At 43.9% G+C, this 26,236-nt stretch overlaps 1 protein-coding gene across 1 annotated transcript in view; it reads right to left on the bottom strand.

Moving 5' to 3' along the window:
- Positions 1 to 26,236, bottom strand: part of LOC136855102 (mediator of RNA polymerase II transcription subunit 19-like) — a 94,048-nt gene that overhangs the window by 43,975 nt on the left and 23,837 nt on the right. Inside the window, exons 2-3 of the mRNA XM_067131935.1 lie at positions 1,184 to 1,276; positions 862 to 1,002 (exon numbers count right to left, since the gene is read on the bottom strand). Of these exons, the coding sequence (XP_066988036.1) occupies positions 862 to 1,002; positions 1,184 to 1,276 (234 nt within the window). The remainder of the gene's footprint in view (positions 1 to 861; positions 1,003 to 1,183; positions 1,277 to 26,236) is intronic.

The following is a 26,236-nucleotide window of genomic DNA, read 5'->3' as shown; positions in this document are numbered from 1 at the left end:
GACGTGTAGGGACGATGAGCGTCAGCATCTCCAACAGCAGAAGGCTCTGTCGTCGAAGCTGTAAACGAAGTTGAAGTATTGGCGTTAGCAGACGGCGACATCTTCTTGTTTGACTTATCCAATCGAATCCAAAGAACCGATCCCAAAGTCAAAATCGGGAGAGAAGTTCCAAATCCCATCAATAAAATATCCATCCAGGAGAAAATGCGTAGAAAACAGTCCAAATCGTGATCTGATGTCCAAACATGAATGGGGGTCGGGCTAAATGACCAAAAGTTCGCCTGATGTGGGACACACCCACACAGCATGGCGAACAAAAAGCAATTGGGGATCTCGGCCTCACTCGGCTGGGACTTGCAGCAGTGTTGCCAATGGTACTTCAGGTAACTCATTTGACAAGATTTTCCTGTAAGCGTTGGTAATGCTGACAGTTTATTACCCACTTAGTGGGTAAAAGCTATGGGGATGTAGTTCGGGCTGGTCAGTGACCAGGGCTAATTCAGGTGTTCAGGGAGTGTATTGCAATATAATATCTACCGTACTGTTAAAATTAGAAAGTAAAGTCCTTCTGCAATGTTAAAGAAAAAATTCAGCTAGACATCAAGAACCATCTCAAAACCTATAAAATTTTTCCTTAGGTCATAGGTCACCATTCTGTCAAATTTCATTGTCATCTATCAAGAACCTTACAAGATACCATACAGTACATTATCTTGTAAACACACACACAAGTAATCCTGGCAGAAAACATAACCTATGCCCAACTTTGTTACCTGAGGTACTAAAGACAGTCCTTGTGCCTGTAGAATGAATATCAAGACAAGAAGTACATGAACACTGATCTTACAATAAGCATCTTACCTGGTGGTGATTTAACAGAGTGAACTCTTTATTTATGGGTGGCTTCTCTATTAGTGAACGAAGTGATGAATTGGTAAACTGGGCTGGAGTATCAATTATACCAGGAAGTGTTGGCAAGAAAGATGACAGTGAATCCCGTACCTGGTACAGAGATGTTAAAAAAAGAACTTAAATCTGATTGCATTTATTAAGAAACAGCTTTACACATGCTGTCTAAAGCTGCAATGATACTCAAGGGCAAATAAATTACTCTGTTACAAATGTAGTGTTAATATATTTCTATAAAGGGGACTAGCCATTGCAAAACACTAAATGAACTTACCTTCTTGCCAGTAAATTTATTGTATGAATGCTCCAGGTTATAGTGAGCCATCAGGTTTGTAGCCCCTGTCAGCTCATTTTCTGTGGCTGGGTCCTGGAACATAACTTTATATTAGATACCCTAAAACGTCGACCATAGAAATAATATGCTATACATGTCCTTAAGGTCCTCAACTTAGTTTGGAACCTTGAAAATAATTACCACACTGGACAACACTGCTGTTCATAATTAATTGAGGTACCATAAAAAAATATTGAAAATCAATCCAAATTGCAAATAGCATAGTAAAGAGATGTTACAGCTTAATCATGCTAGCTGACATGAAATGATTTTGAGTATAAGACCATGATAAGAAAATTAAAGGCAATATTTTACAACATCTCAACACTGTAAAACCGAAGTATGGTAGCTTCATTGCAATAAATGATACTTCCCTTGAAAATGCACAGCAAGTTCTCAAATGTCTGGCAAGTTTGTCAGATTCCCTATCCTGAGGGTACAATCAAGCATTTACCTCTTTATTTGTTCACTTTCCCGATTTTTTTATAGGACAGGCTAATGAGAAACCAAAATTGTTTGGTGGATAATCAGGAAAGTGCCTTCATCTTTATCTAATCTATTCCTACTGAGCGTTTCATTTCTAAATCCATTCTGACTGCCCTCCCCCAGTTGTTGTAGCAAACCTGGCAGATTTCATTTGCCTTACAAGTGCACCAGCCCCACCTTGTTGACCAGTTGCTACCAGCGCTTTTGTCAATGACATATGGACATTTTTATTTATACTTTCAATAGAATTTTTGTAAATAAAGTAAATCCTGTTGTTGTTGATGGCACTGTTATTATTGTTCTGTTGATTTTTACAGAGTTACTGTTGTTATGAGTCTATTTTTTAGTTCTGATACTGATTTATGTTGTTAATTCTAATTCTTTTGGGAGACAATGAGCTGAACCCTGGGCCCATTACTCATTACAGTGTACAGTACTTTACGTAAATATTTGGGGGGGCTTAGGGTCAAATTTTGTTGATCTCCAGAGTTGTGCCCATAACTACAATTTGATGTTTTTATCTGAGACTCTTGTAAGTAGTAACAAATCAAAGGCTGAGTTTTCAATCCCAGGGTTTGATGGCCCTGACTTTATTTATCATCGTAACATCCCACATGTGCAAGAAGCTAATGCATCTCAAGACTGACATAAAAATATTGGGTTTTCACTGACTAAACAAACATTGTTTTTGAAGTTGGTGAATGCCTAATGAAAAAAAGATGCCCTCTGAGATACCACCTGTCTTCCAGTCATAATGAGTAAAATGTACAGTATACAGTACACTTTATCATCGTAACATCCCACATGCGCAAGGTATGGCTGTATACACTAAATCCAGACAATCAATTTATCATTCAGAAAAATTTGGAGTGTAGTTGCCATAGATTAGACCTCATATTCACAGACGTTCCAGCTATTGTCAAGTCCAAGGTCTGTGAATATATAGGTACTTCTGACCACTGTGCCACTGAGAAGGACATATCTGTCAATCAGCATATTCCTAATACCACCATTGGAAAAACGGTGTGGCTAAAATCCAGAGCTAATTGGGATTGCATTACTGAAGCTTGTCAGGCACTTAATATCTCAGATGCTATATTAGATCCTGATGCTAAGAAGTTAAATGAAATGCTGAGGGCTATTTTAATAAGATATGTCCCTAGAAAGGTCATCGAATTTAGGACAAATGACCAGGCATGGTTTGATGATACATAACAATTAAACAAAATTGAGTCTGGAACTGTATTTGCTTTGTCAAATGGAACTTAACATACAGCCGAGAGAAATTAGAAAAATTCCTTGAAGAAGAAGCTTGAAAGAATTACTTAGCCTCATCTGTGGTGGACCAAACTGGCATCATCTATCGGGTCAGGCTTGTCTTCCATTCCACCACTACTAACAGCCGATGGTAGATTGGTTACTGGCCCTAGGGAAAGGGATGAACCGCTTCATCTAGCTTTTGAAGGTAAGCAATCAGCTGAGGATGTCCCTCTCCCTGATACTTGTCATCCTGAACCTATTCTTACAAAATTTGTATTTCACTCCAGGGATGTAAAGAAAATTCTCAATAATTTTCATAGCTGGGGTGGAGAAGATCCTGATGGTTTCTTCCCTATGTTTTTTAAGAGAGTTTCTGGCATATTGATAGTCAATATGTTTATAGGAAGCAGTTAGGTACCTGCGATAATCTTTTAGAAATGAACTGCCATTTACAAGGGAACCTTGATATATATGGGTTTTGAATGCATTGTAATTCAAATGGATTTTAGTGCTGCTTTAGATTTAATAAATCACAAGGCACTAATTCATAAACTTCAGAATCTTGGAGTGGGTGGATATGTTTTAGGATTACTTAGAGATAGAATAAAGTGCATACAGTATATTCCATATTATATAAGAAAATTATATATCATGAAATTTTTTGCATAAAAGTGCTCTTTTTGTTTTTCTTCAGAAACTACTATGAAAAAAATTTATCAGTAAAAACAGGGGTCAATTTCCAAAACACCCAGATACAGGAAGAAATATTTGAAAAAGAACAGTAAATTGTTTAATATGGAAAATCTTCAATGTCATTTCTTCAAAATATGACATTTTTATTCTAAAATAATGTTTAACACATACTTACCTGTTAGTTACATATAGCTTTAGTCTTTGACGTCACGGCAAAATTTCAAAACGCGTGGCAGCGCCAGTCCGAATATCGGGTGATCGCCCTTACCTGCCCTCTGTCGGGGTACTAGGAACTATTCCAACATGCTTCAGAATAATTTGCCTACCTGTCCCCGTGGGGAGGAGGGTGGGCTTTCGTATATGTAACTAACAGGTAAGTATGTGTTAAACATTATTTTAGAATAAAAATGTCATTTTAACACATACAACTTACCTGTTAGTTACATATAGCTGATTGACACCTTTAGGAGGTGGGGCAATGACAGCTAAAAAGAGTTGTTGGAAACATTAAGGTTATTAATGTAGAAAATTTCTTAGTTCCTCACCTGCTAAGGTAGCTGATTCCACAGTTACTGCCTCAGTAACCTGCTATCCTCAGAGCAACCGGGTATAATGACCTGGTCGCAGATTGCTTAAGCTGGGTATCAGTCACCTAGGACATGGCCGTGACAATACCACAAGTATGCCCCTGCTCAGGGCGCAGCACAAACATCATGAATTACAAAAGGGTCACCCAACACCAAAGAAAAAGTATAACCATAAAAACCAAAACCAACTGTGGGGTAAAACTAACCAACACTTACCCTCACAGACAACCGTAAAAACCTTCACACTCCAAAAAACAAGTAAGTAAAGGTAGGTTAATCCTCCTTTACCCCTTTACCCATTACCGTGCCAGATACAACAAAGGGCCCTAACGTGCTGCACTCATCAAACACTGTCTGCACTTGCGTGAGAGATAATGCAAAGCAAATACAGACTTACACCTCCAGTAGGTTGCTTGCACAATATCTTGAAGGGAGAGGTTCCTTTTATAAGCGAGAGAAGTAGAGATAGCCCTCACTTCGTGAGCCTTCACTTTACACATTTTCAAATCATTCTCTGAAATATTGGAGTGAGCTTCAGAAATCAGATCTCTAATAAAAAGGACATGGCATTCTTGGACATTGGTCTAAGAGGGTTCCTGACCGAACACCATAAGGAATCTGAAGGACCCCTAATATCTTTAGTCCTTCGTCAAATAATATTTCAAGGCTCTGACTGGGCAGAGGAACCTCTCCTGCTCCTTACCTACCAATTCCGACAGACTCTGGAATCTCAAAAGAGCGAAGAGGCCACGGTGCGAAGGGGTCTCGTTCTTGGCCATAAAAAACAGTTTGAAAGAACAAATTGCTTTTGAAGCAGAGAATCCTACTCTCTTATCCAAGGCGTGGATCTCACTGATTCTCTTAGCTGTAGCTAACAAAACTAAAAAGAGGGTTTTCCTCGTAAGATCTCTTAAAGAAGCAGAATCCATAGGTTCAAATTTCTCAGACATAAGCCACTTCAGGACTACATCAAGATTCCACGAAACAACTTTAGCATCTGACCTCTTAGAGGTACCGAAGGATTTAATAAGGTCCGTTATATCTTGGTTATTAGAGATATCCAAACCTCTGTGACGAAAAACAGTAGCCAGCATGCTACGATAACCTTTAAGTGTGGATACAGAAAGGTTCTTATTCCCGAGGAACAAAAGAAAATCCGCAATCTGCGTCACGAGGTTCTGGAAGAGGAAATGTCATGATCTTTGCACCATGAACAAAACATATTCCACTTGGACTCATAGACCTTGATCGAAGATGGTCTTCTGGCTCTAGCGATGGATTGAGCCGCTTTCTTGAAAATCCTTTGCTTCTGAGAAGACGTTCGATAGTCTGAACGCAGTTAGCCGCAGACTTGACAGGTTTTCGTGAAATCTCCTGAAGTGGGGCTGTCTGAGTAAATCTACTCTGTTTGGAAGGCTCCTCGGGAAGTCGATCAAGAGATCCATGAGAACTGGGAACCAATCCCTGGAAGGCCAGAAGGGGGCTATCAACGTCATCCTGGTGTTGGAGTGGTGCTGAAATTTCCTCAACACCGCACCTAACATCTTGAACGGCGGGAAGGCGTAAAGGTCCAGACCCGACCAATTCAGTAGCATTGCGTCCGTCTGGAAGGCTGCTTGGTCCGGGACAGGAGAGCAGAAGATTGGGAGCCTGTTCGACTTGTTCGTCGCGAACAGGTCTACCAGAGGTTGACCCCAAAGTCTCCACAGCGACTTGCACACTTCTTCGTGCAAAATCCACTCTGTGGACAGAACCTGGTGCTTCCTGCTCAAGGAGTCCGCTCTCACGTTGAGGGCTCCCTGAATGAATCTCGTTAGGAGCAGAATCTTGTGCTTTTCTGCCCACAAAAGGAGGTCTCTTGCTACCTCGCTGAGGGAGTAAGAATGAGTGCCCCCTGTTTTTTTATATAAGACAACGCTGTGGTGCTGTCTGAATGAACCAGAACTGTTTGTCCCTGTACGAATGGTAGGAAGTGTACGAGACTCAGGTGGATTGCTTTCAACTCCTTCTTGTTGATGTGCCATTCTTTTTCTGTCGCATTCCACAAACCTGAAATTTCTTTTACACCCAACGTCGCTCCCCATCCTACTTCTGACGAGTCTGCAAACAGTTTGTGGTTCGGGTTCGACGGAAAAAGAGAGAGACCTTTCTCTAATTTTCTTCGATCTAACCACCACCTTAGATCCTCCTTGATAAGGTCCGAGATTGGAAAGGAGAAGGAGTCTGGAAGCGTTTTCCTGTTCCATTGCTCCCTGAGGTAGAATTGAAGGGGCCTCATGTGAAGTCTCCCCAGGAGACAAACTTTCTATTGACGCCAGAGTTCCCAGGAGGCTCATCCAAGCCTTTATGAACAGGTATCCATATCCAGAAAGTTCTGGACTTTTTGAGACAGTCCGAGATTCTTTGATCTGACGGAAAAGCCAGAAAGGAACTGTTTCCAGTCTCACTCCTAAATAGATCCTGGATTGTGAGGGGAGATAGGTGAGACTTCTTCCAATTGATTAGAAGTCCTAGCTTCTGTGTCAAGTCGAGAGTTACTTTCAAATCCTCCAAGCACTGAGACTGAGACTGGGAACGAAGGAGCCAATCGTCTAGATAGAGAGAGATCTTTATTCCTCTGAGATGAAGAGCTTTGGCAACAGTGGACATAACTCTTGTGAATACTTGAGGGGCTGTGGACAGACCGAAGCACAGAGTCCTGAACTGATAAGTCTTCTCCTGGAAAACGGCGAAGAAACTTCCTGGACGCTTGGGATGGATCGGAATGTGAAAGTAAGCGTCCTGCAGATCTATTGAGACCATCCAATCCCCCGGACGAAGAGAATTGAGGACGGATTGCGTCGTCTCCATCGAGAAACTGGTTTTCTCCACGAAAAGGTTGAGAGAACTCACGTCCAGGACTGGTCTCCAGCCGCCTGAGGCCTTTGGAACAAGAAAAAGGCGGTTGTAAAAGCCTGGAGAGTTGACTTCTTCCACGATCTCTATCGCTCCTTTTAAAAGCATGGAGTCTACTTCCGCACTCAGAACCGAGCATTTTTCTAAGTTGCTGGAATATGCTGTCAAAGCTAAAGGTTCTGTTGCAAGAGGGGGCCTCTTGAGGAAGGGGATAGAATATCCTTCCTTTAGCACGGACGTGGTCCACTGGTCCGCTCCGATCTCCTCCCAAATTTGCCAGAACTGCTGAAGTCTGGCTCCTACTAGTGCATGGAGGACATGCAGATCACTTTTTAATTGAGGGTTTGATAGCCCTGGAGACAAATCTTGCTTTGCCCGGAAACTAGATCCTGTACGGGTGAGGGCCTGCCACGAAAGGGCCTATTTTGATTAACTAGAGGACGAGTTTGCGCTGGCAGAGAAGGTTGAGGAGCTTTTGGTTTACGAGGAGAGGATTGCGCCAAAAGGTCCTGTGTGGACTTCTGAGAAAGGGATTTCGACACGGGCCACAAGTTCTTGAGGGAAAAGGTACTTCTTATCCAGAGGTGCGAAAAAGAAGAGCCGATCTTTGAGTCCTAGAAACTCCACGAGCGACAAAAGAGCACCAAAGTTGTCGCTTCTTAAGAACTCCTAACGTGAAGATGGAGGCTAACTCAGACGCACCGTCACTAATCCCTTTATCTAAGCAGGACATAACAGAAGAGAAATCATCGAAATGCGTTTGGAAAGACCAAAAGACTTTACCTTCCTACCCAAAGCGCCAATAGTCCAGTCCATAAAACTGATGACTTCCAAAACTCGGAAAACGTTCTTCAAAAGGTGGTCCAACTCTGAAGGAGAGAAGAAAATCCGAGCCGAGTTCATCGCAGAACGACGGGTAGAATCAACGAGACTGGAGAAGTCTCCTGAGAGGAGGCAGAAGCTCCCAGAGAGAGAAAACTTCCCCAGTGTCGTAGCAAGCCTTCGTCTTAGTAGAAAGCTTGGAAGGAGGGGAAGCAGAAAGTGGTTTTCCCTGATCACGTTTGTCTTCCAACCAGGAGTTCATTTTCTTTAATGCCTTCTTGGCTGAAATAGAAAGCACTAACTTCATAAAGGAAGAGGTAGGAGGCTTCTGAGTCAAAAACACTGAGAGAGAGGGGAAGCCGGGCCGCAGGTGCAAAATCCTCAGGAAAATTATCAATAAAGAAGCGAAGAAGCTTCTTGTAATCCAGCCGAGAGGAGTCTGGTTCGTCTACAGGAAACTCTTCCACAACTTCTTCCTCAGACGAAATAGGAGAAAAACCTTCCGCTTGCACATACACATCTTGTGAAGGAGGAGTAGGAGCCTGAATAAGAGCTTGAGGAGGAGCCTGAGCCTGAGTAGGCGCCACAAGAGGAGCCTGAACTGGCGCCACAAGAGGAGCTGAACTGGCGCCACAAGAGGAGCCTGAACTGGCGCCACAAAAGGAGCCTGGGATGGCGCCTCACCTGGCGCTACCTGAGGCGCTTGAGCCTGAGAGAGCGCTAAATCTTGAGGAGCGCCTGAGCCTGACTAGGTTAGAAGAGCCTGATCCTGAGCCTGAACCAAAGGAGGATCAAGAGACACAGATCGAGGAGGAGCTTTCGTGCTGGGCGCTCCGAGAGCTCGAGACGAAGGAGGAGGCATCAAATACACTTCAGAAGGCTTTGCTGGAGAAGAACCAGGCCTTCCGAGCCCGCCAAGAATGCTTCCAATTTTCTTGTGCATCGCTCGAAGAAAGTCATGAGTAGACGAGGATCCAACTGGGGAACGATGATCAGTAGAGCCAGGATCGTGATGAGGAAGAGGCGCAGAAGCCACAATGAGGTTTACGTGAAACCAAAGGAGAAACACCGGGAACGCTGGGCAATACCGAATGGGAAGTCTTATACCTCTTGCGCACATGAGCCTTGGCGCCTGGGAGAAGATTCTTCTGATCGACTAAAATCTCTCCGGACTCTCCCAAAAACTACAGGAAGGCTGTGATAAGCGAAATGGCTTCTTCTTCTGAACCGCTGAAGGCGAAAGATTCCTGGACCTCTTCAATGGTCTAGACTCGTGGAAATCTCCAGCCTCTCAAGCATATAATCACTGGAGCTTGAAGAAAGACACTTCCTTGAGTCGCCTTTCCAACGGCGCTCTGAAACAGCCTGGGAAACAACAGGACTGTTCGACAAACCTGCTCGTGAGCAGACCCCACTCACCTTATTTGGACTTTCAGCATGTCTTCTCCCAGGAGCAGGGGAGCTTGACAGAGGCTTAGGTCTAGGAGAACAGCCAGGCCGAGCAACCACCTCCTCCACCACACTAACACTTTGCACTGCACTTAAATTATTCACAATATTTTGGAAAGAATCCATACGCTCATGAAGGGATTTCACGTTAACGCCAATATCCTCCATGGCGCCCACAATAAGGTTAAATCTGGCGTCCATCTGGACTTGATACTCAGACACGGTAACGGGTTCAGGGATATCAGAGTCAGAATAGGAATATTAGTAGCCACGGGGATATTAATAGAAGTTTCCTGCATAGCTAAGGGAGATTCGGTTTCTGAGAGAGAGAAGAAGAACTTCTAGCTAAAGCTTTCTGGCTCTATCTTTCTCAAGCTTCTTTACATACTTAGATAGAGCCTTCCAATCTTTTTCAGTCATACTGACACATTCATCACACTTCCTCTCATATGAACATTCCTGACCTCTACAAGCCACACAAATTGAATGAGGATCAAGACTAGCCTTGACCAACCTCGTCTTACAGCCTTTGCTGCATACCCTAAAGGTATAAGACCCAGAATCTGACATAATTATCAGAAAACCTGACTAAATAGGTGACAAAAATAACTGGCAAAGCCGCAAACCAACAAGAGAGTACTTCACCAAGTGAAAACAGCTCGATGTAGGCAGATACAATGAAATTTCGCTCGAGTACCGACAACAATGTCAAGCGTGACGGCAAAATTATTCTGAAGCATGTTGGAATAGTTCCTAGTACCCCGACAGAGGGCAGGTAAGGGCGATCACCCGATATTCGGACTGGCGCTGCCGCTACGATTTTGAAATTTTGCCGTGACGTCAAAGACTAAAGCTATATGTAACTAACAGGTAAGTTGTATGTGTTAAAATATGTTTATTTTCAGACAGCATTACTTTAAATATGGGGGTCTATTACTGCCTAAACGAGAAACATTTTATCATGGAGTTTAATGCCCGTTCAACAGTTTATCGTTTTAAGCATGGATCTTGGTTTCTGTGGTTTTAAACAAAATGAGGCCATATCTTCTGAATAACTCACAATTTTGAATGGAAAATTAATAAAATGTAAAAGAGTGTATGTCTGCAGCTTCAAAACTGGTGACATTTTTTGTAATATCAGCATGGGGTTTGTGATAGTTCCAGCTTTATCAATTATGTAGTCTTATGACTAGTTTGTAGTATAATTTAGTTTAGTGTCCCAAATGCTTTCTAACAGCCCCAGACCAGCTATAGTTAGATAACCTGAATAGACAAAATGTGCCAGTGAGCAATGCATGTTACTGCATGATGGTTCAGTTGTCAGTGGATGGTGTACAGCATGTATGCACTTGGACTTAAATGGCATGGATGAATGTTATTTATTTAGGTGTGGCAAACAAAACTTTAAGTTGAATACACATCTGGAAAATGTCTTTGTTTAAGGTTAAAAGGATAACCTATCATTAATCACTGAAATGAAATCATGGCAGACATTCAACACTTTATATTTATTGCAGTAGAAAACAAATGAGTTTCACATTTTATTTGTCAGAAGGACAAAAGGTTGAACTTGGTATTAACTGGTTTATTTCCTAGACCTGATGTATACACAGAGTGCTGGGAAACATAGGAACATTCCCATGTTCAGTGAACATTAAGCAATTTGTGTTTGATAATGGTCAAACAAAATGGCAATTTCAAGAGATATAAGGTGATACGATGATAAAATATATATCAGCAGGAAAAATGCAGCAAAATACCATGTGAATGTTTACATGAGGTTTAACAACATGTTTATAACTGGACCGTGCATTGAAACGAAATCAATGACCAGACCAGCAACACTGAGACTAGTCCTTACAAGTACTGCGCCGCAAAACAAGTCATGACAATGAAGTTTGCATTTTCTTGAAAATCAAGATGGTGAACATCTGATCTCAGACAAAACTAGTACCCAAGGCCTTGACAAATTGTGGAATGTGCAGCTTCAATACTGAATGATGGCAAGGTCCTTGCTGAGTGGATGACTGGGGATGTGTGGCCACAGGAGTTCAACCAAGTTTCAGGATGCCTGTCTTTGTGGTTCATCAGAAAAAGGTCCTGTTTTGTGGAGCCTTGAGGGACACCAAGGTAGCACTGAGTCAGAATCAGATGTGTATCCATCAGTTCTGAAGAACTGGCCTTTAGCATTGTTGAAAAAACCTTTGTTCAGATGATCCAGTCACATGTTGATGAGATATTGGATGCCCTCTGACCAATGGTCTGGAACAATTGGTCTGAGTCAAGGGTGTAAATTCCACGAGACTCATGAAGATGTCTGTGCAGAAATTCCAGGCCTGCTGGGCTCATAAACATGGGAGATGTCCACTTGAAATTTCAAAAGGATGTGGGAAAAGCATTTGCTCAATCATCTGAGCTTTCAGAGGCAGTTATCATTGCTAAAGCAGCGGCTCTATTCTCAGGAAGTCTCTCCTTGATCATCAGTCACGGTTTGATGGCAGATTTTCTCTGCAGATTCATGCCTCCTCTCCTGCTCCAGTTTGTAGGGATGGAGACCCATGGCAGCTGACATCAAGTCACAGTTACGATTTCCAATTGTCAGACCAGGTGCAACAGCCATCAGAGCTGCCTTCAATGAATGGTGAGTCCTTTCCACCATGCAAAAGACAGGGTTATCCCATCCCAGTGCCATGGAGACTCAGATGCCAAAACCATAAGAAAACCTGGTTGTCTAAAGTCATCAGTATGGCCACTGAAATCCTTATCCACATTGTACAGGAGGGCTTCTGCACAGTTAGGGCGCCACTGATGCTTCCATGTGGAGGAGGGTGTGGTCTGTCCCCATCTTGTGAAACAGTCTTGACCGTCAGTGAGGGATCAACAACCCCAGATTGCGGCCCAGGCAACTACAACTACCTCCTTCCATGGAATGCATGCCCAATTTCAGAAGTGGTTGAGGGAACACTCCGATGCCTGACAAAAGTGTGCACCAGGTGATTTTACTGCCTGGCATGGTATGCAAACATCTTCACCACTTCCCAAACATCCTTCCTGATCCCTGCAATAGGCCAAAGAGAACTTATCTGTCATCAGGCACGCTGTTGTTCATCCTGATGGATGGGACAGTCACGGAAATGATGATGAACGCCTGCTTTCTCCTTGCTGCGGGTATCATCGCGGGCAGCCAGTGCTGGTGTGGCAGAGAAGTGCTGAACTGGACCCACCTATTGATGCATCTTCCCACCTCATTCTGTTGAGTCAAACACGATGCAGAAAGTAGGCTGCTGATTTTCCGGTCAGATACCCTAATCACAAACGCCAGGTCCTCAAAGCAGGTGCAGTGGCATCAATCAGGTGGACTGAATTTATCTTGACTCTTGATAGGCAGCAATGGCCACTGGGTTCTTCTTCCTGTGGGACGGAGCTAATGGTGCAGCTGGAACTGCAGATAGCCTTAGGTGCTGTTAACCAGGACACTCAGATGCACCATGTTCTCTCCACTTTGTACAAACTCCACCAAGCATTTGTGGTCTGTCAGGATGGTGGAAGGGCTGCCGTCCATTAGTAGTTTGAGGAGTTGGTGACAATCAGACTGAAGAGTCCGGCAGCTCCCTTGAATGCACATGGTGTTGTCTCTGGAACTTTGACTTCCTACTGAAGAAGGCCAGAGGGCTGGGGAACCCTCTACTGCTCCAGCATGGTTGCATGAGCTGATGTTGCTGGCATCGTGGTTTTCAACAATGGGGGTGGTATGGTCGATTGATATGTTAAGATGGTGACATCTTTGGCGAGGGAGCCTTCATCTGTTCAAATGCCTGCTGCAAGGAGCTTCAAGGCTGGCTTCGCTTCCCCTTCAGTACTCGACCAGGGATACATGTTCTCAGCGATGTGGTACAAAGCGACGGTAGTAGATGACCATGCCAAAAACTCCTGCAGGAACTTGATAAATTTTGGTGTTGGAAACTTCTTCACTGCGTGGGCTTTGGAGGCCATGGGACGGACACTGCAGGAGAGATCTGGCTGGCCCAGGAAGTCTACCTTTTCAGAGGTTCAAAGTACAGGAGTTGAACCTGACAACACAATGTTCTCCTGCAGTCGCGGAAGCACAGCCCAGAGTCGTGGGCTGCAGGTGTTCCTCCAGGGACCTGGAGAAGATCAGGATCTCGTATTGTAGCAAACAAAGACATTGCAGGTCCCCCCAAGATGGTGTCCATAAGGCATTGACATGTGGCCCTGGCATTCCTGCGGCTGAAGGTGGACTCTTTGGTAGGAGAAGGTATATGTTCCAAACAGCATGACAGAACTGTCTTCAGAACGTCGTCGGGGTGCACTGGTACCTGAAAGCAGAAAGATTTGAGCAAATCCATTTTTCTAAAAGCTTTGGCCCCATGCAGGGAGCAAAGGACAGTGGTCCGATGTGCAGTTATTAGATTCAGCTGACGATAATCAAACATTCCCAGGGCCTCCAAGAGCCGTCTGGTTTCCATTACCATGTGGAGGGACGCCCACGAGAGTCGATGCCTTCACTGCAGATGCTCATCTGTTCCATTTAGATGAAGCTGGTCCATGCTTGCCATCTTGGAGTTTTTTGGGGGCAAGCGGCGGAATTTGGCGTGTTGGCGGGCCTGTGATACAATGGTGATATGGTGATGGATGCATGTGCTTGGCCTGGGCTCTATGCAACTGACCAGCTCTGGCTTGAAGCGTCTGGGAATTCGTGAGTCAAGGGCGCTGTATTTGTCCAAAGAGACAGCAGATTCCGGGCATCCCCATTTCCGGTGGAGAACGATGCCAACAAGCAGCAGGTTCCCAGTATCCAGCAGGTGTTTTCGCCCACTTCTACTAGAAGTCCGTGGTGTGCAAAGAAATTGCCCAGGAGAGGAAACTTGACGTCTGCGATGACAAAGGGCCAGCATATTTACGGCCCAGGATGGATATTCTGTGTCAAAGTGGAAAAGCAGCGGATGGGACTTCCATTTGCAGCCACCAGTGTACCAAATATGCCACAGCATGTGCACTCGCAGACCCTCAACAGCAGAAACAAATGACACATAGTTCCGGTGTCTACCAGCATCTGTTGTTTTGATATGGCGTCATGGATGAAGAATCCTATTTGGTTAAGGCCAGAGCTCCCTTGGATTTGTGCATGACCTGTGCCACTGCTGTTACAGGAGAAGGCCGCTTTCATGCTCTTTTTCCATGAAAGAACAGGGGGCAGTGCAATTTCTGGCAAAGCGCTTCTGAACCTCCAATGGAAGTAACACCAGGCTAGTTTGTCCAGACGCCCTCTGCTGCTGTGGCGGCACCCTTCTTGGAAGAGTATACCAAAAAGGTCCTCGAGAGCCTGCTTCTTCTGTTACCAGGTTACAGGCTGGCACTGTGGTGTTGGCTAGACTTGATATGTTTGGAGGCCTTGGAAAACTCATGGAGTTTGAGGCCATTCCATTCACCAATTCCTCCATTGAAAGGGTGTCCGCATCCTGATTTGCCCTGTGGGGCACCTCCAGTGAAGGCAGCCAGGGAATATTTTCTCGATACAAGCTGATCTCCTTCCTCCAACCGTCCCGCCCGTTAGCCCAGCAGCATCAGGAGACCAAATGTGGATTTATCCCCAGGCTCCCTGGGTGATATGTCCCCAGCAATCAGGTCGAGGGCTTCCCTGGCACTCTCTCTGGACGGGCATAGAGTATATGTCGATGAGCTTATCTCGCAGGCATCTCTGTACATGACTTTGCACAGCTGCTAATCCAACCATGGGGTGATTTTGTTGAAGACCTCCTCCAGAGCGTTGTCATGGTTACGTCTGCCTTGGTCTTTCTTTTCTGTAATTTTCGCCACTTGTTGAAATGGACATCTGCCCGCAGAAACCAGGATGCAGTGTTTTGTCGTGAGAACGGAGGGAATTTTATCAAAAACATTGCTGCCTTTGAAGGCTAGCGCGGGATGCAGAGGAAAAAACTTCGAATGACTTTCTACCTCAGTGTCTGACATTTTTCCTCACACCAAAATGCGAAATACATGCCGTATTTAGTCCGTTAATGGTGTTTTATAACCTAAAAGTCAGAAGTCAAAAAAACTGGTAGTTCCATCCGACTTCTCCCAAACCAGTGACGTGAATCGTAAATGGCGGGCCATTTTTTCGAGCACGCCAAAACCATCTTGGATTGGAGGGTACGCCTTTAATTAGTCCGTTCTTAGGCGTGTGCCAAATTTCATGCTTGTTTCAAGGAAGGAACTTTCAGAGCCCTAGATTTTTGTCGCAGGTGGTTCCATTAAAGGCTCTCTGAAGGTGAACCAAACCTATTTTGTCTGGAGTTCCATTAATGGTCCACTGTTAAGCCAAAACAGCTGTATTTAAACAAGATTTCCTCAGGTCACCAGTTGTGAGGACTTAAAAGGTTGAACTGGGTATTAACTCAATTTATTTACATGGGTTCAGGTATACATAGTAGTGCAGATGGACATGAGGCCCCAACTTCCAGCCATAAAACAAAAACACACTGAGCAATTTGTGTTTTTGACAGTCTATCAAATGGCAATTTTAAGAGACATAATATAACATACAATGATAAAAATATATCAGCAGAAAGGCCAGAAACATCTACATGAATATTTACATGAGGTTCTTGACAAATGTTAAGGTATTGTTAAACGCCTCAAATATTTTTATTTATAAAATGTGCTGCCTGTTTTAGGTTGGGGTTTGGGAGTTAGAATGCTGGAAAGAAAGTTTTTTTTTAAATCACAGCACGCTTAGTTTTGAAGATTAAGAGTTCATTTTGGCTCCTTTTTTCTCATTGCCTGAAGTTTAGTATGCAACCATCAGAAATGAAAAATATCATTATCATTTATAAATATTGGAATATATTTTCAAAAAGAATTTCATATATAATTGTATCTTTATCTGCTGAAAGCAAAATGGTTAAAGCTAATGAGCATTTTTTTTTCATTGTATTGCACACTAAATTCTCAGATGATTTTGGTATATAACAAATTGAAAAACGATCAAAGCAACATAGAGAAAATATTATCACAAAATGATGCATGAATTCAAGAAAATAAGGATAATAATAAAAAAGGATTTTGACAAAGGAAAATCTATTTCTGGAGAGGGGCCCTTGTCACCCGGTGAAATAGTCCATTCAGCACTTATTTCTAGGTAATTCCGTTGCTAGATACCAGAGAAAGCTAAATGAAATGCTGGAGTTACTACCCCCAGAGCGAGCTCCACTAGATGGAGTCGTGTATGGAAAAGGGTGAACTACAAAAACACGGAACCTTATCCTATAGAGATTCCCAATGTCAAAAGTCCCAACGAGAGAGGTGCCGATACAAGCCCATGCACTACTCGCGGACTGTATGCAAGGCAACACTAGCCGCATTCCATGTTAGCACCCACCTCACTAGAATGAAGTTTACCAAGGGAGGGAGAGAATGAAAAACAGGGGTGGGTCATCAGATACGGGCCCCCTCTCCAGAAATAGATTTTTCCTTTGTCAAAATCCTTTTTCTGGATCGGGTCCCGTGTCACCTGGTGAAATAATAACAGAGAAATAAACATCATTCTTATGCTATTAAAGACTTAAATAGAAACGTTGAAAACTAGGAGAATTCTACCCTGAACATTAGTAAGGTCCTCTAAGTTCATGTAATGAAAATAATGTAACTGGTCACCGTCTAAGATCATGAGCTTTAGAATAGCACCTGAATAGGCTTGTATTAAGAAAATACTTCCTGCCTAATAGCAGACCCAATGACAGTGGCCCCCTTTTTTAAAGGAGAGGACCTGACAAAATTGAGAGGTCCTGTCTAAAAAGCCTGCAAGGAGAAAACTGGACACAGAAACAGACCTTGTAAAAGGGGAGTACTTTCCAAGGTGACCACCGAAAATGAGGACCTTCAATTGTAGATAGAAAGTTAGGGTGAGGAATTCACAACACTACCCCTGAAACCAAACTGATTGGGAAACCAAAATGATTGGTTCCGCCAGACAGGGCAGACAGTACAGGAAAACTAACACTAGAAGCTAAGCTGATTAAAAATTTTTGGGACTTCCTTAACAAGGAAAAGATAAGAACAAGATGATTGTTGGTTACCGGAAGCTAACTCCGATACATTACTCAAAGACCAGGAAACCGAATGTGGACGGAGTACTGTTCTTAGACGAACACAGACCTTAGGATGATTAAAGTTAAGAGCCTGTGAGTCTGGTTCCAACATAACACTTTCCTCGAGGCCAATGCGGCCGCATCAGTACTGTAGCTTCAAAACTATGTGAAGAGTGCTAGTTACTTAACTGCAGAACCATACTGCAGTAGAGTAGGATCCCTTAACTGATTTCAGGAAAACAGAAATAACAGGACCAATATCAGTTTCCTCCTAAACTGTAAGATTCACAAAGACCACAAAGCCAGGACATCAGAGTTTGAGGGGCTGACGAGGCTGAGTTTATACCAGACGGGACAGCTTGATAGTTTGTGGCTGAATTGGGTTGCAAACAGACCTACTTCCAGGCCCAGGAAAAGGTCACAAGACTACCTGAATGACGCTCCGCCTAAGGACTATTCCGACACCAGGGGAGGCCCTGGATAGGGAAAAAGCAGTGACCTTTTGGACCCCTACGAGAAGGGTGGTAGACAGAGGCACCTGCGTCTGTTGGTTATGGAGAAGAATGAACCATAACCTGAACGATGCAATTCGAGTCCAAAACCACTTGTTTACGCAGCGCACTATTGCTGTTTTGTTCAGAACCAGCCTAAAAGGAAACCTCTTGGGGGAAGAAGTTTCCAAGGACAGGAAGACTGTCACCGCCCTCCAAAGCGTTGATATGGAACTGCTGGAACGTGACCGACTAAGTACCATGTACTTCATTGGGCCAAAAATATCCACCTCACCCACCCAGAGAGGTGACGGTGTGGAATACTGAGGCCGGAGGGGAAAGCTGGAGAGGAACTGACTTGGTGAGCACTTGATAGTTGTGCAAGGCCGGAGGCCACTATTCAAGCAGGAGGAATCAGGAGACACGCCCCTGACTCCACCATACCTCGGTCATAAACTCCAGCTTTGACTTCAGAAGGAGAACCGTCACTGAAGCAAACTGGAGAAACCCAAGACCTTTTCTTGGGCACGGGGAGAGGTATGCTTGAGATGATGAAATGATAAGATGCCCTTGTTATCTCTTTCCACTTCCACTGGATTCATAACTACAGAAGGTTACCCTCCTGAATCAGGTGGGATTCCTTCCTGGTTACTTAGAAGCCCAAAGACTCTAGAAAACCGATTATAATGACCTGCGCCCTCAGGCAATTCCCGACGCTGGGTGCCCAAATGAGCCAGGCAACTAGATATGCAGCTAGCATAGCCTCCTAATACCGGAGCTGTTGAACTACGGTATTGTTCAAACTGGCAAAGACTCTGGAGCCGCATTGAGGAGGGCATGAACCTGAAGGGTACACCTGCTCCCGAGTCTGAATCCCAAGAAGGGATAGGACCTTTCTGCAACCAAGATGTGAAAGGAAGCATCGGAAAGGTCTATAGAGGTGTGGTTACGGCTCCACGGCGCAGTAGGATCCGAACCCACAAGACTGTAAGCAACCGAGACTTGCCGCATGAATAAGGAAAACAAACGGACACGCCGGAAAAATTTTCCAGTGGAAGGGAACTTCCTTGGCAGACTGAAAAAGCCTGACAGGCCATTCACAAAGACCCCCAGAACTCTGGCCGGAGGTTGATTGAACCTGATTGGGGAACAACAGTCCAGCTCCACCCCGGGCCCTGATAACTATACTCTGGGCCCAGGAACTGAAGTTCCAGTGGCCTCAAAAAATGGTACAGCCTCCCACCCATATGAGAAATACTACAGGGAGGAGGCTTGATTGCCTCCCGTGAAGCGAATGCCTTCCCAAATTCTCGGAGAGGAGTAGGATGCATCCCTGCTCCTATGATAACCCTGAGGGTCAGAGCCTCTGGCCAAATGTCTAGTGAAAATTCTTTCCTTAGGTTTTGGTATGAAGCAAAGAAAACTCCGCGGAGGCACGTGGGGAGGCAGAGACACACGGGGTGTTACAAGGGGCTGATGTGTTGGCTGAACCCGCACACATCGAGGTGGAGGCTGGGAGTGAGAGCTGACGGCTGTCTAGGGGCAGAGACCTGAAGCGCCTGCACACCGCCTGAGCAGGGGGGCTCTTGAACTACATGAACTTCTTGCCGGACTTGGGACAGGTCCCGGCAAGATCAGACCGTTTCTGCTCGTAGGGTAGACACCCATGAGAACGGAGGCTCTGGGTAACAATAGTAGCCCCAGATAACATCAGACGGGTCAGTAACAACGCCCACCTGGGGAAAAGATTAATTCTCCAGGTGAAACTGTTCATAAGATTTTTCAGCTCAAGGCGGAACGGGCAAGCCTGACTTACACCCTGTTTCAGCTTCCGAAAATTGACTCGGAAGCTTAGGGAGCTGTACGCTGAATAAATTAGAAGCGTAGTCGGGGTTAGAAGATTCACTGTGAATGTATCTGTGATATCTGTCTCCGGAAATGCCTCAGCGATACATTTTCAAAACAAGCCTGTTGATAAGAGGGGCTACATTCGAGCACAAGGGGTAAGAAACAGGGCTCCCAAAGAGAGCACGGTAAGACCCACAGCTGGCGTGAACTTGAATTTTCCGCCTGCCACTCCGTTAGAGTCCTCAGGAGACGATGTGTCCAGCCCCTAGCTGAGGGCTCACTTATGGATCCTGCCAGACAGATGCCATGCTCGTTCTGACAGTCTGGCAAAACCCGGATAAGAGGATACCAGACCGGAAGGGAAGAAATGCCCTTCCACCAACCTCCGTGTGCCCACACCCCGACAGGAGGGTGCCTTCATGCTGGGAAGCATAAAGGGAAGGCACCAAGATTCCCCAGACTGGAGGGGAAAAGAGGTGGAGATGTCCAGAACGATAGAATTCGAACGGAGCAGGACTTAACAGGTGATCCATTGACAATGAGTTTTGAGATTGATCTCTTGGGATTTAAGCTCCTGGGAAAGGGAATGCATGGACCATGACGTAGATAGTTAGTTTAATAGGTTGACAATGACCCTCATAAATCGAGCTCCTTATAAGGAGACCCGTAAAAGAGTTTTCAACAAAGGAAGGAGTGGGTAACCGCCTTGCTTTGCTTGGGCCGTGTCCCTTTCCAGAAGACGAGGCCAAACTCGTAGATGGTACCGGATTAGAGATCCGAGACGTCCTTGAGGGGGCCCGGAGCGGGTCTTCTTGGTTTAAAAAAAAGGGTGGTCTTTTTTATTTTACTGACTTCACCTTAGGGACGGTAGACCAGGAACCGTCGAAAAGGGATGAGAAGGTAACGAATCCCCTAAAGGAAAAGTTTGCCTCACCTAATTCCGAGCTAAGCGGAAAAGGTTTGTCTCATTATTCCCGCACCTACTTATCGCTCCGGGACGATGTTCACAGGTCCGAGAACAAGACAGAAGGTTAACGTCTTCAGAAAACTCTCCGTAAACAATTAACTTGAAGCGAAGAGTTACGAGACTTGCGGCCGGCCTCCAGGAGGGGGAAAAATTAGGACCCCAGACACCGGAGGAACAACTATCAATAAGTTATATAAGACGGAGTTTGGCGAAGGAAAAACCGATAGGTGTATATGAAACCTACCAATTTACCGAGAATCTCGCCCGGAAACGGAGTTTGGCGGAGGAAATCGATAGGCGTATATGAAACCTACCGAACCATCGAGAATCTCGCCCGGAGAGAGCCCAAACACCGAAAGATTAACTATTAATAAGCCACAAGAGGCGGAGAACCGACAGGTTTATATGAAACCTACCGAATTAACAAGAATCCCGCCCGAGACGGAGTTGGAGGGAAATCGAAGGGCGTATAGTGAAACCTATTAATTAATAAGCCACATGAGGTGGAGCTTGACGGAGGTAAAACCAACAGGTGTATATGAAACTCACGGATTCATCAGGTAGCCTGCTCGGGAGAGCATAGCGCACAACGCCACCTGCCGGGTGCCAAACGACTAATAATAAGCCAAGGAGGCGCGTTTGGCGGAGATAAAACCCTACGGTAAATAAAATCATGGATTCATAGTGGCCTGCTCGGAGAGAGCATAGCGTATGCTAACAACCTTCCGAGTCAAGAATAAGTCACATGAGGCGGAGTTTGGCGGAGACGAAACCGACAGGTATAAATAAAACCCACGGGTTCATCAAGAAGCCTGCTCGAGGAGAGCATAGCGCACTTCATAACCTTCCGTGCCAAACTATAAATCCAAAACAGACTGCGCACCGGAATGGGAGCTATAGACTCCGTGACCGCTGGTTTGTTGTAGGATAGCGGAGCATTCCTGCACTTGACAAAACCAGCCTAAAAACATATGAGAAAAGGGCATGCTGGAACGGATGCCGGAGCAGAGTACCGAGCAGCTATAGCCTAGTCAGACCAGAAAACCCCGGAGAAAACCGGAGAGAAAACCGGGCTAACAGGACAAAACTCATAGACATAAAAACAGAGTCAACGGAACATTCCAAGCGATCATGTCTGAACAAAATGTGGGAAGGTTATGAACTGTTCGGAAGTGGGCGCACTCCGAGCCAAGAGAGGAAAACCCGGAGGAGGATATCCTGAACGAAGTGACAGCGGTGGGGAATAAACGCCGACCGCTAAACACTAAAACCGCCGTAGCAGTAAGCAAGGAGAGCGCCCAACAAGATAACGAAACACCGAACAGGTAGTAGCAAAAGGAGGGGGAACGCCGAAAGTAAATAAAGCAGAAGACAGTTAGGTGGAGAACGCTAACTGGCCTCGTATGAGATCCCAACAGTGAGGTGTGAACATGTAGGAAGCACCACGAAGGAAATAGTCGACGTAAAAGGAAGGGGAAGGATAGGCCAGGAGGTTGATAACCCAAAGCAGCGACCAGGGGTGGGACAGCACTCCCGGGCGCCCAGAGATTCTCATAGATCCCTCGCTATGTAAGCTGTGTTGCACGACAAGAGCGAGAGAAAAAAGAGAGGAAGGGCAAAACCTCTACGGCCAGGAGAGCAAAGAAAGATAAAGGAGTGTGAACAGGAGTGGGGAGAGCACTCCTGGTCACCTCCAGGTCCAGGTGGAGTGCCAACTCAGACACACCGAAGGACAATCAATCAATGCAGAGGAGGGGATTTAGGCTACAACATAAAATAAGGATAATTGCTCTCAAGCCTTGGAAAGTTAACAAACTTTGAAAACAAACCAAGGGGAGAGAGAGAGCAAAGGATAAAAGGGGAGAGAAGGGGACTCTTAAACCACAAAATAACATATATATAGTCGGTAAAAGAAATGTGAACATTTTAGGGGAGAGCACTCCCTCGGTGTACAACGCTTCATTGGTCACCAATTGGTAACAACCCAAAGAAGGATTGAACTAAGATAGGCTGAGAATCGCAGGAAGAAAGTAAACTCCATCGCTTTATTCCAGCTTAACTTATTAGGAACATTAGCCTAAGTGAACTGTTGTTTTGCTAATAACCAAATCGGATAACAAGTATTTCAAACAGGGAGAGGGTGGACGTATGGCAATATATCCAAGTCAAAACCAAACAAAGGGAAGCACCAGACATAAAACACACATGTACAGAACGAGATCACATGAAAGAACACATATTACATGAAACTCATATGTACAGATCGAGATTTTTTTTGTTTCGTCCCTACTAACGAAAAAAATGGCTAAAATAATTTAACATATTTAAGTTATATTTCGAATTTTAACGAAAAATCCCTAGAGATTCAAGCTAACTTGGCAAAAAGTGTTACAGCCAACCCCTAGGCTAACCTAACTGAGGTGATGTAAAGGAAGGAAGCCTAGGAGAGGGGTAAAGGCTAACCAATAACTCAAAAAAAATCATAATAAAACAAAAATTGTCTATAAGGTACATGTAGGAGGATAGGCAGGCCCAACACAACATGGACGTGAAGGGACATGACCGATCTCCAGTTAAAAGAAAGTATCCCAAAAGATCCAAAATTAACAAAATTCAAAAGCATCCAAGCACAAGGTCAAAATTAAATGTAACAATGAAAATCATGTTCCCATACACTTAGAGAAGTGAGTCTAAAACAAGACAAAATAAAGCCAAAATAAGAGACTGCAGTTAAACCCCGCTATTCCAGTACCCCAAAACATTTTAATAGGCAAAGGGAAGCAAGACAGTCTAAAACAAGGGGAACCACGTAGCCTAAACAACAAGACAGCACTTGACCAGGAAGGGAACACAAAATTCACAAAATAAACAAAATCATGAAAACAAAGTAAAAACCATAACAGTACCAATGAAAATAAGATCCCCAAAGGCTAAGAGAAGTGAGTGACAAAAATAAAGCATAATAAGGCCATGATAATAAGCGTTAATGGGCTCGAGGGGACATAGAGTAGCCTAAACGCTCAACAACATTTCTCGTAATGAAGCCACGATAAAAGCGAATGGGCCCGAGGGGGCTCTCAAAAGCCTAAACGCTAAACATCACCCAGTAATGAAGCCATGATAAAAAGTGAGGGAATGGGCCCAAGTGGGCAGCTCGTAGCCTAAACGCTAAACATCACTTCCGTAATAAAAATCACTAGTAATGAAGCCATGATAAAAAGCGAATGGGCCGACAGCTGATAAAAAGTAGCCTAAACGCTAAACAGCACTTCTCGTAGTAAATGGGTACAGAACAAACAAAAATTAATCAAACCCACTAAAGTTAGGGATCATTACTGGTAAAACATCCCAAATAAAAAAGGGATACAAATAAAAAACACAAAACAAAAATGCCGATCCAAGACCAAGAGAGGTCAAGAGATGACGTGAGAGGAGATCGAGACTTTTTGGCGTTATAAATTCCTTTAATTATTAAACTAAAGGAAAATAAGAAGCCTCAATCGCCTAAAAAACAACAAAACACTGGTACTCAAGTAATTGAAGAAGAACCTTGACGAGGATGCCATAAAAAAAAACAAAATAGAGCACAAAATAAGGATCACAACGAAATTACGTGTGAACGAAAAAATGCTAAAATGGAATGCAAACTAGTGTTGCCTTGTATACAGTCCGCGAGTAGTGCATGGGCTTGTATCGGCACCTCTCGTTGGGACTTTTGACATTGGGAATCTCTATAGGATAAGGTTCCGTGTTTTTGTAGTTCACCCTTTTCCATACACGACTCCATCTAGTGGAGCTCGCTCTGGGGGTAGTAACTCCAGCATTTCATTTAGCTTTCTCTGGTATCTAGCAACGGAATTACCTAGAAATAAGTGCTGAATGGACTATTTCACCGGGTGACACGGGACCCCGATCCAGAAATAATGATAATAATAATAATAATAATAACAATAACAGAATGCTACTTGCACAATTCTTCTGCATCTCATCTTGACTGCTTACTTAAGCTGTTGAAATCCTGAAGTACACCCCAATAATGTTATGATTCTTTTTCCAAATACAGTAAAGGCAGTCTATAACAATAACACCCTTAACATAAAAAAAAAATACTGAAACCATGCCCTTGCCAACAAACACACATGCCTGAATATTCTGGCCTGTGGATAACCATGGTGTCTCCATTGTTTGCTTCGAATATTTGATCTGAAAATGAGTAAAATGTGTCCTGGAGGTATCCAACCAAGTCAGCTATTCTAATGTCAACAATACAGTGCCCATCTTCCTGTCATCTTCCTCATTCTCAAAATGTCTGTCAAAATAATGAGCAATGAACCAGCATTACCTGTGATCTCTGTTATCTGCTGGTCAGTTTTTCATCCAAAACCAAGCAATGAAGGGCATCTATATAAGCAATATAACCCATACAAAGACAATGGTCTGTATTATTGTTAGAAAAATAAAAGAAAATTGGAAATAAGTTTGGAAAATCGTCGGCAGCCACCAGTGAAAATTCTGACATGGAGAACATTAATCAAAAAGGAAACAGTGAGCAGATAGCACAGTACAGTACAGTGTTCCTATATTTATATATAGTAATGGCAGAGAATTAATTTACTCTTCAATCTGAAAAGGTACCTTACCAAAGGGATCAGAGTACTGAGTACTAAAGCACTAATTCAGACTTCTTTTTAAGAGTAAAGCTACTGCAGTATAATCTATCATGTTGATTGAAGAGTCCAATGATTACGAAAAGGTCCAGATGCATATGGAATTCAGTCGAGAACAGCTGTTGTATGACAAATGGGTATGTTCTAGAAAAATTAATACAAACTATGACAAGTTGGAAGAGTTAATTTTTAGAACAACTCAATGTAAACACCAAATAAACACATCTGTAAAATGATATTTTAATGATAAAATAAGGTTTGTTCATACTTACCTGGCAGATATATATATAGCTGTATTCTCCGAAGGTCCGACAGAATTTCAAATTTCGCGGCACACGCAGTGGCCGGTCAGGTGGTTAGTACCCATTCCCGCCGCTGGGAGGCGGTATCAGGAACCATTCCCATTTTCCATTCAGATTTTCATAGTGCCGTTGTCTCCTGAGGGGAGGAGGGTGGGCACTACGAATATATATCTGCCAGGTAAGTATGAACAAACCTTATTTTATCATTAAAATATCATTTTGTTCATGAAACTTACCTGTCAGATATATATATAGCTGAATCGCACCATTGGCGGTGGGCAGAGACAGCATAGGATTGAGAAACAAAACAATGTAGATGATTACACATCTTGGTTCCTTACCTTTTAGCATAGCTGACTTCGTGATTACTGTCACCCAAGTCTGCGTCTGCTTTACTGGAGTTTCCAACGAGGTAGAG

This window comes from Macrobrachium rosenbergii, chromosome 3 (genome assembly GCF_040412425.1).
Source record: "Macrobrachium rosenbergii isolate ZJJX-2024 chromosome 3, ASM4041242v1, whole genome shotgun sequence".
NCBI lineage: Eukaryota > Metazoa > Arthropoda > Malacostraca > Decapoda > Palaemonidae > Macrobrachium > Macrobrachium rosenbergii.
Note: the sequence above shows the minus strand (reverse complement) of the source record. Positions and strands in the feature narration are given on the sequence as shown.